Source organism: Capricornis sumatraensis, chromosome 12 (genome assembly GCF_032405125.1).
Source record: "Capricornis sumatraensis isolate serow.1 chromosome 12, serow.2, whole genome shotgun sequence".
Classification (NCBI taxonomy): Eukaryota; Metazoa; Chordata; class Mammalia; order Artiodactyla; family Bovidae; genus Capricornis; species Capricornis sumatraensis.
The window spans coordinates 80,478,418-80,492,656 of record NC_091080.1 but is presented as its reverse complement, the minus strand read 5'-3'; the positions used below and the strand labels follow the sequence as shown (position 1 = coordinate 80,492,656).

General features: G+C 42.9%; 1 protein-coding gene across 1 annotated transcript in view; it reads left to right on the top strand.

The window, feature by feature from the left end:
* Positions 1–6,832: 6,832 nt before the first annotated feature.
* The window catches only part of LOC138089049 (ATP-binding cassette sub-family C member 4-like), a 127,787-nt gene continuing 120,380 nt past the window's right edge, over positions 6,833–14,239 (top strand). Inside the window, 1 exon segment of the mRNA XM_068984372.1 lies at positions 6,833–7,056. Within this exon segment, the coding sequence (XP_068840473.1) occupies positions 6,833–7,056 (224 nt within the window).

Genomic DNA, 14,239 nt, shown 5'->3' with positions numbered 1-14,239 from the left:
TGATTCAGTCTTGACACACAGTAGGTGTTTAATAAATAGTTGTTGATTGTATGACCTTTGGGTATCTCTTTGTACTTTCCAGCCACTCTGTGTAAATGGGAGACATGGCCACCAGCAGTTATGGGTCATACCTTTATACCCTCATCAGAAAAGAAAGTGAAGTTTTTCCCTTTCTGTGCATGCATCCCTACAAAGACACTTCAGTTGTGTCTGACTTTTTGCAACCCTATGGACCATAGCCCACCAGACTCCTCTATTCATAGGATTCTCCAGGCAAGAATACTGGAGTGGATTTCCATGCCCTACTCCAGGGTATCTTCCTGACCCAGGGATGGAAGTCAAGTCTCCTACATCTCCTGCATTGGCAGGAGTGTTCTTCACCACTAGCACCACCTGGGAAGCCATCTTCCTGGTGCAGCCAAATAAGAACAACCAAGAACAGCAACAAAACATTCTCAAAGAAGAATGCCAGTTGACCTGGCACAGAGTTATATCTGTTATAACAGATACAAGATTATATCTGTCCCAAACCCTTTGAATACAGACAGGGCATATTATAATTGGCTAGATATAATTTGGGTGTCCACTTCTGAGGTTCGAGAGGAAGATATGTTACTAGAAGTTATTCAGTCAGTCAGTTGTGTCCAACTCTTTGCGATCCCATGGACTGCAGCAGGCCAGGCTTCTCTATCCTTCATCATCTCCTGGAGCTTGCTCAAACTTATGCTCATTGAGTTGGTGATGCCATCCAACAATCTCATTCTCTGTTGCCTCTTTCGCCTCCTGCTCTCAATCTTTTCCAGCATCAGGGTCTTTTCCATTGAATCAGTTCTTGTCATAAGTTATCCAAAGTATTGGAGCTTCAGCTTTAGCATCAGTCCTTCCAATGAACATTCAGGACGATTTCCTTTAGGATTGACTAGTTTGATCACCTTGCAGTCCAAGGGACTCTCAAGAATCTTTCACAATACCACAGTTCCAAAGCATCAATTTTTTCGACGCTCAGCTTTCTTTATGGTCCAACTCTCATATCTATACATGACTACTGGAAAAGTCTTAGCTTTGACTAGATGGACCTTTGTTGGGAAAATAATGTCTCTGCTTTTTAATATGCTGTCTAGATTTATCATAACTTCTTCCAAGGAGTAAGCATCTTTTGAATTTGTGGCTGCAGACACCATCTGCAGTGATTTTGGAGCCCAAGAAAATAAATTATATCACTGTCTCCATTGTCTCCCATCTATTTGCCATGAAGTGATGGCATTAGATGCCCTGATCTTTGTTTTCTGAATTTTGAGTTTTAAGCCAGCTTTTTCACTCTTCTCTTTCACTTTCATCAAGAGGCTCCTCAGTTCCTCTTCACTTTCTGCCATAAGGGTGGTGTCATCTGCATATGTGAGGTTACTGATATTTCTCTTGGCAATTTTCACTCCATGGTATGCTTCATCCAGCCAGGCATTTCACATGATGTACTCTGCAGAGAGTACAATATACAGCCTTAAGGTACTCCTTTCCCAGTTTGGAACCCATCCATTGTTCTATGTCCGGTTCTAACTCTTGCTTCTTGACTTGCATACAGGTTTCTCAGGAAGCAGGTAAGGTGGGCTGGTATTCCCATCTCTTTCAGAATTTTCCAGTTTGTTGTGATCCACACAGTCAAAGGCTTTAGCATAGTCAATGAAGAAGAAGTAGCTGTTTTTCTGGAATTCCCTTGCTTTTTCTATGATCCAACGGGTGTTGGCAATTTGATCTCTGGTTCCTCTGCCTTTTCTAAATCCAGCTTGAGCATCTGGAAGTTCTCGATTAACATAATGTTGGAGCCTAGCTTGGAGAATTTTGAGCATTATATGCTATTGTGTGAAATGAGTGTAATTGTGCAATAATTTGAACATTCTTTGGTACTAGAAGCTGGAGTGACAAAGAGATTGTCACTATATTCAGAACTCTGAATACTCACTGGAGCATGTAGATTGTGAATGCCTTTTGTCCTATATGTCTTGATAGAAAAGTGCTTGAAGACCAGCACTATCTTAGCTGAACTAGTCTAGTACTGCTTTTATACTTCCTGCAGATCTCACACTTAATGATTTGACTATTTGATGGAGGTGCTATGAACCATTAATAACTTATGGTTTACACAGTTACAATTTGCATCATGTGTCCCTGGAGTTTATCTGGGAATGAATCATCAAGTCCAGCAAGATTGAATGTCTCCTTAGATGGTGTCTCATTATCCTCATTTGAGTCAATGGCTGGCTGCATTAACTCAGCATCATATTTTCAATGTTTATCCGTGTTGTAGCTTGCATCAGTATGTCTATCTATTTTATAAAATGCCAGATAATACCCCACTGTCTATAATACCATGTTTCATTTATCAGTTGATGTACCCTTGATTCCCTCCACCCCAACTCAGTTTTTACTTTTATGAATAGTGTTGTTATGAAATTTGTATGTACATTTTTATGTGAACATGTGTCTCATTTATCTTGGGTAGATATATCTAGGAGTAGAATTGCTGGTTTATATGGAAACTTTGTAGCTGTACCATTTTACATTTCTGCCAGCAATGTAGAAGGTTCTAGTTTCTCCATATCCTCTTCAACACTTGTTAATGTGTTTTTAGTTATAGTACTGAACCTTTTAAGAGCGAGAAACAAGTACATATAGAGACCTTATGACATCTTCCCTATGTTTGTACGTTCTATGCCTGGCTTAGTGGTCATGCACCTATAAAGCATTCACTAAATATTTGTTGAATGAATTTTTTTTAAAAAACAACTTTTTGTATGTTGTCTTTTTAGATTTTACAAAGTGCATTCACAAATTGTGAGGCTCCCATTAACCTTATAGGACATAGCGCAGATAGGAATTTCCTATGTAGACCTGAGTGGTTAGTCAGAAAGTTTAGGTAAGAAGTGAAGCATCTAGAGCGCTGGTCCCCTGGCTTCATATCCAACCTTCTTTGTACAAATCAACACTGATTTTCAGTATGTTTTACAAATATTATATTCATTATTGTTCATAAAAGAGTGCTAAGAAGTTTCAAAAAAGAAAGACAGCAGAAACTGAAGGGACTGAGTGTATTCGGCAGTTTGGAGATGACTAAGCTTCCCGGGTGGCGCTAATGCCGCATGCCAATCCAGGAGATGTAAAAGATGCAGATTCCATCCCTGGGTCAAGAAGATCTCCCAGAGAAGGAAATGGCAACCCATGCAAGTCTCCTTGCTAGAGAATCCCATGGACAGAGGAGCCTGGAAAGCTATGGTCCACAGGGTTGCAAAGACTCAAACGCGAGTGAAGCAACTTAGCATACACACACAGTTACCATCCTGAGATAGTTGTGGGGATTGAAGAGAACAGTCTGTGGCAGTCTGACATGGAAGTCACTAAATTTCCAACCTCAGCAAACAATTCCTCCTTCTTGAAGGAGAACTAGTAGCTGAGTGTTTACAGTGCTGGAACAGGTAGGTAATGTAAAAGAGAACTGTAAATCAGGTAGGTCTGGTTACATACATTGTAGATTGCCTTATCTGCGAAAGAGCTAACACAAGAAAGGTAGGTAATTGAAAAACTATAATTTTCAGCTCTAATCATTTTCTTTTTGTGACATAAAATTTCAAACATGCATGAAATATCAAGAAAATAGGATAATAAACCACTATCATGCCTATCAATAGAAAATTGTCAATATTTTGCCATATTAAAATTTTTTTTAATACATTAATGCTTTCTTTAAAAGCTATTTCCCCTCCAGGTTTATTGAGGTATAACTGACATTCAATAATAGTTTATGTTTAAAATGTACAACCTGATGACTTGACAGTGCATGTGTGCTGAATACTGTCTGACTCTTTTGACGCTATGGACTGTAGTCCACCAGGCTCCTCTGTCTGTGGGATTCTTCAGGCAAAAATACTGGACTGAGCTGCCATTTAGAGATTGAGCTCATGTTTCCTGAGTCTCCTGCATTGACAGGCAGATTCTTTACCACTGTGCCAGCTGGGAAGCCCTGATGACTTAATACACATATTGTTGTTCCTGTTCAGTTGCTAAGTCCTGTCCGACATTTTTTGACCCCATGGACTACAACACACCAGGCTCTCCTGTCCTGCACTATCTACTGGAGTTTGCTCATATTCTTGTCCATTGAGTCGGTGATGCTATCTAACCATCTCATCCTCCACTGCCCCCTTTGCTCCCTTTGCCTTTAATCTTTCCTAGCATCAGGGTCTTTTCAGCACAACCAAATTAATCAGTGTGGCCCCCCACTACGTAAATTAACCATTTCTTTTTTCTTTTTTTATGTTGAAAAGATCTAAGATCTACTCTCTTAGAAAGCCCAATGTACACAGTTCAGTATTGTCAATTGTAACCACATTGTTGTACACCAGTTCTCCAGAACTTATTTATAACTTGCCTGTGTGCTTGCTAAGTTGCTCAGTCTTATCCAACTCTGCAACCCTATGGACTGTAGCCAGAAAGACCCCTTTCTTCATGGGATTTTCCAGGCAAGAATATTGGAGTGGGTTGCCATTTCCTACTCTGGGGGATCTTCCCAATGAAGCCAAAAGCCTTAATTAATCATACCAATTTAGGCAAGGTACATGATCATAATAAAGTGATCCTATTATAAGCACCACAAACTTTGATTTCCTTCTTTTAGGGTGGAAGGGAAGGGAAACTGCTGAGCTGGAAAGATGGCCACACAAATAACTAGACTTCTGAGTGGGAGTCCAAGATTTTGTTCATTCAGCCCTACTGTCATTAATTCATTCAAATAGTGCACTCTAGGCACCTTCCCTACACAGTGACCATCCACCAGTGAGACAGACCACACTAGACTTGGACTTGAGTCCAAGTGAGGATTCATCATTTACTGATTCTATGACTTTGGAGAAGTGCTGTCCTTGAGCCTCATCTTTCTTATTTTTGTCAAATAGGGATAATAATAGCTTCTTGAATGGGGCATTGTTAGAGTTAAAAACGATGGAATTTCCCCACAAATGCACATACCTGTGTTCTGTAACATATGCCACTGTTATTCTAATAGGCCCTGAGCACATGATTAAAGAAATCATAAAGCAGTCTTTTTCTCCCCATAATCCCCTTTCCCAATCTAAAAGGGCAGCAAAAAGCTTACAGAGGTCCCCTGCACAGATCAACATGTGAGATGCCAAAAGCCTATCTCCAATAACAGCATTCAGTCATCTTCTAAAATCGTTCAAGCTCTTCTAATCATCTGTTTCCTTTCCTTAGGTCTTGCAGCTCTATATACATAATCTGTGCTAAATCCTTCTGTTGGTGGAAGTCAAATGCTTAGGCACCAGTTGTGTTGTCCAACCCAAGTTCCTATGCTTGAGGTAAAGTGAGGCCAAACAAACCAAAATGTTGGAGTTTGAAGCAGAGAAAGGTTTATTGAGAAGATTAAGAAAAGAGTACAGGCAGCTCATGCTATAAAGACCAGAACTCTCTGATGGACTTCAGGGGATAATTTTAAAAGGCAAGGTGAAGGAGAAAGTCCAGTGTATGTGATCAACTGTTGCATTATTTTCCGATTGGTTGATGGTGAGGTAACAGGGTGGTGTCACAGGGTTTTACATTATCAGTCTTTAGGCTCTAGCTGGTGTGGGGGCTCCCTGCTTGTGGCCATCATACAGTTAACTTCTTCCATCTGGTGGGGGTTTTAGTATCTGCAGAATAACTCAGGAATGTACATTTGATATTGTTATCTATTAATATGTCCTTCAGGAAGGAACTATAGATTCTGTGACTGTTGCCTGGCTTATCTAGTGTTTAATTTTGTTTTTAAACTACATGTTCACATTCGTTTAGTCTTTTTTAAAAATAGTTTTATTTCTTTTTGGCTATGCTGGGTCTTCACAGCTGCACAGGCTTTTCTCTAATTGCAGTGAGCAGAGGGCTATTCTTGATTGCAGTTGAGCAGACTTCTCATTGCACTGTCTCTAGGGCATGCAGGTTTCAATAGTTGTGGCAGGTGGGTTCAATAGTTGCTGCTCCCAGATTCTAGAGCCCAAGTTCAAGAGTTGTAGCCCCCAGGGTTAGTTACTTCAAGGCATATAGGATCTTCCCTGACCAGGGATCCAACCTGTGTCTTCTGCATTAGCAGGCAGATTCTTTACCACTGAGCCACCAAGGAAGCCCCAGTCATCAATTATTGAGCCACCTCTTGTAATTCAGAGGAGACATGGGAGACTAAAGCTTTTCTACCAAAGGGAAGCAGGCAGAGGGCATGAGGTGGTGTGCTCCATCCCAGGAAGGCCCCGTAGGGTCCTGCTGAATTACAGTTGGAGTGCTTCCCACAGCACCCTTGTTTGGTCCTGATGAGGGCAGAGTGCCCAGAAGGCAGGGTGCTATCTCTTTCGGCCAGCTCTCTCCTGGTCTCTCCACAGCTGACGGGCGTTTCTGAGCAGATGTGGCTGATAGAGTTGGTACCTCCTTTCTCCACCTTCTGGGTGGGTGCCTGGGCTCATAGCTCTCACTTCGGCAGAGTTTGCAGACAGGTGCCTGAACGCGGGCGCCCTGGTGCAGGACTCCCGAGTGCAGCACCGTCCTACCCGCCTCCATCAGCGGCGCCAGCATCCTCTCCGCGCACCTGCGTGTGGCTCCTGTCTGGCCACCCCTTGTCCCGCTGTCCACACCGCTCCCGACTCAGGGTTCCAGGCGGTGGTGGCAGAGGCGCCTAGAGGGTGGTCCAGAAGGCTGGGATCAGGCAAGAGCTGCCGCTCCAGTTCCAGAAGCAGGTGGTTCGGGGTACCGCCTAGCGGACTGGCACTGTGGTTGAGCCTCCAGCATCCCAGTCGGCGCCACCATGAGCAGTCCGAGCAACTCCCCTGACAAAGCGGCGCCCGCGCCCCAGTCCACGCCGGCCCCGGAGCCCACGCCGGAGCCCCAGCCGGAGCCTTCTCCGGTCCCCACGCCCTCGCCGGTCCCCGCGCCCTCGCCCGTGGCCGCTGACAAGACGCACTTGGTGTACCCGGAGGTGAATCCCAACCCGCTGCTGCACTCGAACTTCTGCTCCCTCCTGTTTCTCAGGTGAGCGCCCCGTCTGAGCTGTGACCCGCCTGCTGCACGCACATTTCAGTGACCAAGGGGAGCGTCAGGGCGAGGGAGCATTTTCCGCGGGCGCCCAGGTAGCTGGTGGAGCCTCCCCACTTCGGCCGCGTGGTCCCCGCCTGCGCCTGGGCATGAGGAGTGAGGGGAAGTCCTGGGTGTAGGAGCGGGACCCAGAAACCTGGTATCCGGGGCGCAGGATTTCCCAGCCTGGCCTCTCGCTGCTCCAGCATCCTCCAGGGCCCTGAAGCAGGAGGCAGGGAGGTTAAAAACCCAGATTGCCCCCTTGGGAGTCGCCACCCAAACGGAGAACGAACTGGACCCCTACATTCCACCTTTACCGGGCTTCCCCAGTACAGCTCAGGATTTCCAGTTCTAAGCTAATTTGCACCCTTTCCCCTCCTAAGCAAGCAGTTTATGAACAGCTTCCTTTGTCTAATTAGTGCCCTGCCATTAGATGTCTTTGCCATCTTCCAGTGATGTCCCCACCATTTCCAATGTAACTTAGGTGACACCTGGGTTTCAGCTGCACTGGGCTCTGTCTGTCCCTGTGTCTATGACCATGTCTTTCTTTCCCTCCCTCTCTCTCTTCCTGTGTGGCTCACACTGCATGTCCTGGTACCTAGTTGTGACAAATTTCATGTATGTAAAAAAAAAAAAAACTCTATTGTTTTTTGTTTAATGAATGGGGATCTTGAACATGTTTTACTTTTGCCTGGGATATACAGCTTGGAGTAGAGTGTGCATTTGATCACAGCCCCTTTCCCTGTTGTGAATATTTCTGCTTTCACCTTTGAGCACCACTTGGGGCATAAGGTCACTGAAGGCTGTGGGGTCTAATCCGCATCTTTAGCCTTTGGAGAAGAGGTGAAAGGTCTTGATGCAGGTGGTTCTACCTAGGAGTCATTTGGTCCTGAAATCACTCAGGGGTCCCTGAGATGGGAGAAAACACACAGATGAAAAACAGCACAGAGAGGTTTAAGAAAGTTTTCCCTCTGGTAACTGGCAGTACTAAATAGCTGGGCCTGAACCTTTGGGTTTTAATTGCTCTTGGATGATAATTAGATTTTTTTGTTTCTAGACCCTAACCCATTCATATTTCCCATAAATTCTGACATCTCCTTTTTTAAGGGGAAGATATAGGGGATCCTCATGGGATGGGAGCCACTGTGCTTATCTTCATGGTAGTGTGTTCAGTGTGTGTAGCTACATCTCTTGGCCATTTGGCAGCCCTTAAGGCAAGAGAGGCCTAGAAGTAGGAGTGTAGGGGTAGTTACTATAAATAATAACAAAAGAGACACATGTCTCCTTAACTTCTGCAGGGCAGGCAACTCTCCAGTCATGTTCTGTTTGTAGATTTGCAAAATGTGTGTGTGTATGTGTGGAAATGGGAAAGTGAAGACTCCTCATTGATTTGGGTAGCCACCTGTTTCCAGTTTTCCTGCTGGAGGGGAAGAAGCTAGTACCTCTTACCTCACACCTGAAGGAAGAGAGGCACTGAAGCAGAGAGGCTGAGTAAATTGTCCATATCACACAGCTAGTAAGTGGTGGAATTGGATCTCAAGAAAGTAGGATTTAATTCTGTTACCATGTAGATTTGCTGATATTTTGGTTGTTTCTTAATCTTTCCTCCAGAACTCTTTTTGTATACCTGTGCACATGCATGCATCTTTTCTATAAAACTAGTTCATTTATTTATGACATTGTTATCTTCAGAGCATGGTATTTAATTGTCATTTATGCAATCTTGTACTTTAGTTTCATGTAGTTTATTGCTAATTATGATATGCATATCCATGAACCTGTACTTTGGTGTATCTTTCCTTTTCCTATAGTCCTAGGAATATGATAACTGGTGAAAGGTTGAATTGCTTTCCACAATGTTCAGATCAATTTGCCCTCTTCTATTTTTTTTGCCACACTGCAGTGCATGTGGAGTATAAGTTTCTGACTGGTAATAGAATCTAGGCTCTTGGCTATGAAAGCTCTGAGTCTTAATATCCGGACTGCTAGGGATCTGCCAGTTTGCCCTCAGAGTAGCTCTTAGTGTGCCTATTTTATTGCCAACTCTGAGTATGTGAATTACATTTTTTCAAGGGCTAAAGTTAAAAAAAAATGAAAAAAATTTAATTTGAATTTATTGATCTATATAGATGGAACTTTTTTTGAAACATTTACATCTATTGATCATTTATTTTTGTTTCTTTGAATTGTCTATTAATAGATTTTTTTCTCTCTGCATAATTTATATTTTGAAATAATTTTCAATAATGCTTATAATATTTTTCCAGATTTTCATTTGTCCTTTACTTTAGAGTGATCATTATTTACGTTGTTTTCTCCTGTTGGTTTTTAACCTTTTTTAAATTCCAGCATCATTACCACTCTGTAAACATTTTATTTCAGCATTTTTGTTTCATTTCTAAGAATCAAGGCAGCTAAAATTTCTTTTAGTATTTGATATAAGATAGTCCTCCTTTTTTCTGAAACAGCTCTTCTTCCCATCATGGTTTATTGAATGATTCTTCCTTTTACCCTTATTGGAAATCAGTGGCACAATTTATGAACCATGTCCAGTCTGCTGAGACTCTCCCTGGCAATGTCCCCGCTGTCCTCACTGCAGCCTCTGGGGTGAGCTCTGCATTTCTCTCCACCCTCGTCCCAGAGGCCAGCAGGTTGAGGTGAGTGCAGGACCTGTCCCCAGAGATGAGGGTGAGGCAGGGCCTTGGACCAGAAGCACTTGGCCCTTCAGGGAGTGGTTACATCCTCACTACCCTGACACTGGTCACGTCACAGTCAGTGAACTGTTCCTTTGCAAAGGGAGTGTGGAAGTGGAAACTGTCACTGGTGTTAAGACAGACTCTCCAGAGATTCTTGTCAGAGAAACTGATGACATGAGGGGGACGTGAACTGACTGAATGCTGAGATGGTTTAGAGAGATTGGTCCTGTTACGTCCTCAGTAACTCAACCATGAAAGCATAGAAATATTTAATATCAAACCAGGATTCTTGGCACCATTTTCAGAATACTACTTGCATGAATTTTGTTGTTCTTCATTAATAGTCAGAAAATCCACATGTTGTTGATGGAGGCTGGGTGAGCTCTCCAGGGCTCTTTCTCTGATTTTGATCTGTTCCCCTTTCCTAAGCATTTCATGTGATGAGTTTTGGTAACTTTATACAATAACTACAGCCCCAAGCAAGATGTAGAATATCCCAAAGGTATATTCAAATTTACTACCATGTCTTTAAGGCAAAATAAAAAGCCTAACATATCCAAGTTTATCACCTATAGTTTATGCTTGATCTCTTTGGTCTTTATAGTTCTGCATCTGGTCAGCCTGAGAGGTATTAGCTAATGTCCACTCAGATGTGTAAAGTGGATAATTTGCCTTTCTGAGTTGTTCATGGGTCCCCTGATCATGTTGACTCTCTTTCCTCTGTTGCCTTGACTATCAGATATTTCTGCAGCAAAGATGGCTTTATCCGGGATCAGCAGAGAATCGCAGTTCCATACCTGCAACCAGAGTGAGCCATGTGCAAGTCCCCAAAGGGCAAGGGATGAAGAGCATCTTTATAGAAGGGAAAAGGAAGTTGGGAGGACTGTCAAAACAAGTGTCCATGGCTTTTCAATGGCTGAGTCCTTGCCAAGAAGGAAGAAGAGTCTTTCTTCTTCCTGCTGGACTCTGCTATTGTTGTAACCTCATCTATCAAAGTTATCAGAGGCTTTCTACTGGGGACCACACGGAATTGCTGCAGAGCACTGTCGGGGGTGATGGCTTCCCTTTGTCTGACAGGACTTTGTTCAGGGCATCAGCGATCCTCTCAGAGGACCCCCACAGTAGCTTTGGGAAGTGTTACCACCACATGTTCCCCCTGTTTGTCAGAGGCCAATACTGAGAGCTTATGTGGCTAGTTCAAGTTCTTATAACCAGAAAGCGTGATCTAGACTTTAACACAGGAAGATTTCACACCTGAGGTGTATTGAGTAGAATTTTTTCTCATTTAATTTAAAAAATAGTAATAAAGTGTGCATAACATAAAATTTACCATCTGAATTATTTTTAAGCATTTGGTTCAATGTTGTTAAGTACATTCACATTATTGTGCAACCAGTTTCCAGAACTCTTCATCCTGCATCAGTATGTCATCAAACACTAATTCCCCACTCCCCTTTCCCTCAGCCCCTGACAACCACACAGTCTGTTTGTTTCTTTCTGAATTTGACTACTCTCAGCACCTTTATGAAAATGGAATCATACAGTGTTTGTCCTTTGTGACTGCAGTGTTTTACACCCCCACCATCAGTGTGCAAGTGTTCCAGTTTCTCCATATCCTTGCCAAATCTCCTTTCGTTGCTCATCTTCCTCCCTTCTCCTTTCCTCCTTCATCTCCCCCGCCTTGTCCCCCTCCTCCCTTCCTTTACATCCTCTTTCTACCTCTCCCTCCTCCTCCTCCTTCTTCACCCCTTCTAATAGTGTGAAATGGTGTCTGATTGTGATTTTGATTTGCATTTCCCTAAGGATTCAGGTGGCTCTAGTAAAGAACATGCCTGCCAATGCAGGAGACATAAGAGATATGGGTTCGATCCCTGGGGTCAGGAAGATCCCCTGGAGAATAGCATGGAAACCCACTCCAGTATTCTTGCCTGGAGAATCCCATGGACAGAGGAGCCTGGTAGGCTACAGTCTATAGGGTCACACAGAGATGGACATGAATGAAGTGACTTAGCACACACAAGGATTTGTGATGTTAAGCATCTTTTCCTCTGCAAGGAAACCTTTTTTTTTTTAATTTTCTTTCCATACTTTGTCTGCTTTATTTCACTACATGAAGTTAAGCAATAAGGCAAAACAGTAACCTGTCATTCATAAAGACCAAGGAGTGCCTCTCATTCCCAAAAGGGACCAAGAAGGATATTTCTTACAAATGTGCATGATACTTAGCTCATTAAGCCTATAAACAGCCTAAACAAAAGAAAACTCTGGGGCACGAATCAAATTACAAATTCAAGTTAACCATTAAGTTCCCCAAATTGTAGTTTCTATGCTAATGACATCTAATTGGTCTTCAGTGGCCCACACTGACTATAAAAATCTGCAAGCAGACTTTTAAAAAGGGTCTTTCAGAGTAAGTCCTGCTGCTAATTGTCTGAGTATTTCCTATAGGGAATAACTGTAGGATGAATGACCCAGGTGTTTCAAATCTGTTAAGTGGTTAAAGCACGGAGACAAATGCTTTTGTTTTAGAAGGAAATTTAGAGCAACAGATATTAAGTGTCATGGTGATGCTCACCTGGAGTGAAAAATTGGAGTAGAGGACAATTGAGGCCCTGGGTCCTCAGTGCTTGGGTCCAGTCTTCAGACTCCTGGACTGGAGTTCTTTAGAGGTGCCAAGTTACCAGGGTTAGCAAAATCTGAAATTCAGTCTCTCTTATTCCTTCTTTAATAGTTTATGGATGTTCATTTACTTGAAAAAAATTCTTAAACATCTCCTGTGTACCCATATTGTACTAGGAATAATGCAATAAATCAGAGAAACATGATCTTTGCTCTTGGGTTATTATTGTCTGGCTTTGGAAATTTCCTTACCCAGTAAAATAGTGTTAATCCTTGGGCTATTTCTACATATTATTAACATGTAACTAATACACAATCAATTTGAATAGGGTTTGGAGGAATCCTCCGTACAGTTACTGTTTTTCATTTTGTGAAGTGAAGTGGAAGTCGTTCAGTCATGTCCAGCTCTTTATGATCCCATGGACTATACAGTCCATGGACTTCTCCAGGCCACAATAATAGAGTGGGTAGCTATTCCCTCCTCCAGGGGATTTTCCCATCCTAGGGATCGAACCCAGGTATCCCGCATTGCAGGCGGATTCTTTACCAGCTGAGCCACCAGGGAAGCCCTTTTCATTTTATAGTTAATAAGTAATTTGCAGAAAAATGATTTGAGGTTATATGAATACCATGCTGCACATCTAACTTTCAACCACTAGGCTTAGCTTCCATTGATAATTTTCTAACTCCATTGTTCATTCTATGTTTACTTGCATTCTTGAGTGCAAGAGCTTTCCCTTCTCTCATATATATGTAGCAGTGTGGCTTCATGGATCCTTTGGTTATTTAATAGATTGTGATTCATTGCCATTTATTTTGATGCCTAAAGAATCCCAGATTTGTTTAGCAAGAGCAATTCAAGCTGGCTTCTCTGTCCTCCTACACATCCTCATGATTCCTTGAGTGCTTCCTTATTTTATGGCACAAGTTGTCCCAGGTCCATCTTCTACTTCCTCTGCCTGTTGGTCTCAGCCTGTAGACTGTGATGCGGTTGGTGGGAATGCCTGGGGCTCTGCTCATCTTGGCCTGTACTAGTTACAGCAGCCCCCACAGGCATTCCCCTTCCAGAGCCAGTGTTGTGGTTGGGCTGGCCCTTGTGATTCTTAGGATTGTGAGACACATCTCAGCAACAACCTTCAGGGAACTTTCAAATGCCAAGGTGTATCACTCACATGACCTGAAGAGTACAAGGCATGCCTGGAGCTACATAACGAGGTCCTAGGCAGAAAGAGAGAGAGAAAGAGACTATGAAAACTAGTGAGGGAAAGAGCTTGGACCTGGTGTTCTGCCTTTTGGGGATCGAGGGTGGGGTGTGCTAGGATTTAGCAGGTTCACTCTATTGGTGAATTTAAAAAATAAGAGCGGGAATTAAAGAGCGGGAAGGGAGAAGCGAGCAGTCAGTGAGATGGTCTGTTATCAGGTCAACCAGCACTTTCTGAAAAAGGGAACTTCATGGGTGGGGCGGTCTGGCTCTTTATCTAGTTGTATAACTGACTCATGTTCATTGGAGATGGATAGCTTTGAGGTGTATGTCTCCAAAGCTTAACGTCAGGCATTTATATTGCAATTAAAAAAGGCGATCATCAGGTGCTAAAACACACTGCCCCAACCTTGGAACCAGCCATTTCCTCAAGGAACCTTGGTTCCTTTTAGAGAAGAAAGATATTAATAAGTCAGGATCTGGGTAGAGGGAGCCAAAGGGACAGACTTCCCTAAAATAAGTAAGTCATGGGAATGTAATGTCTGGTAGAGTGACCACAGTTATAGTGCTTTATTGCATATTTGAAAGCTGCAGAGAGTTGACCTTAAAAGTTCTCACCACAAGA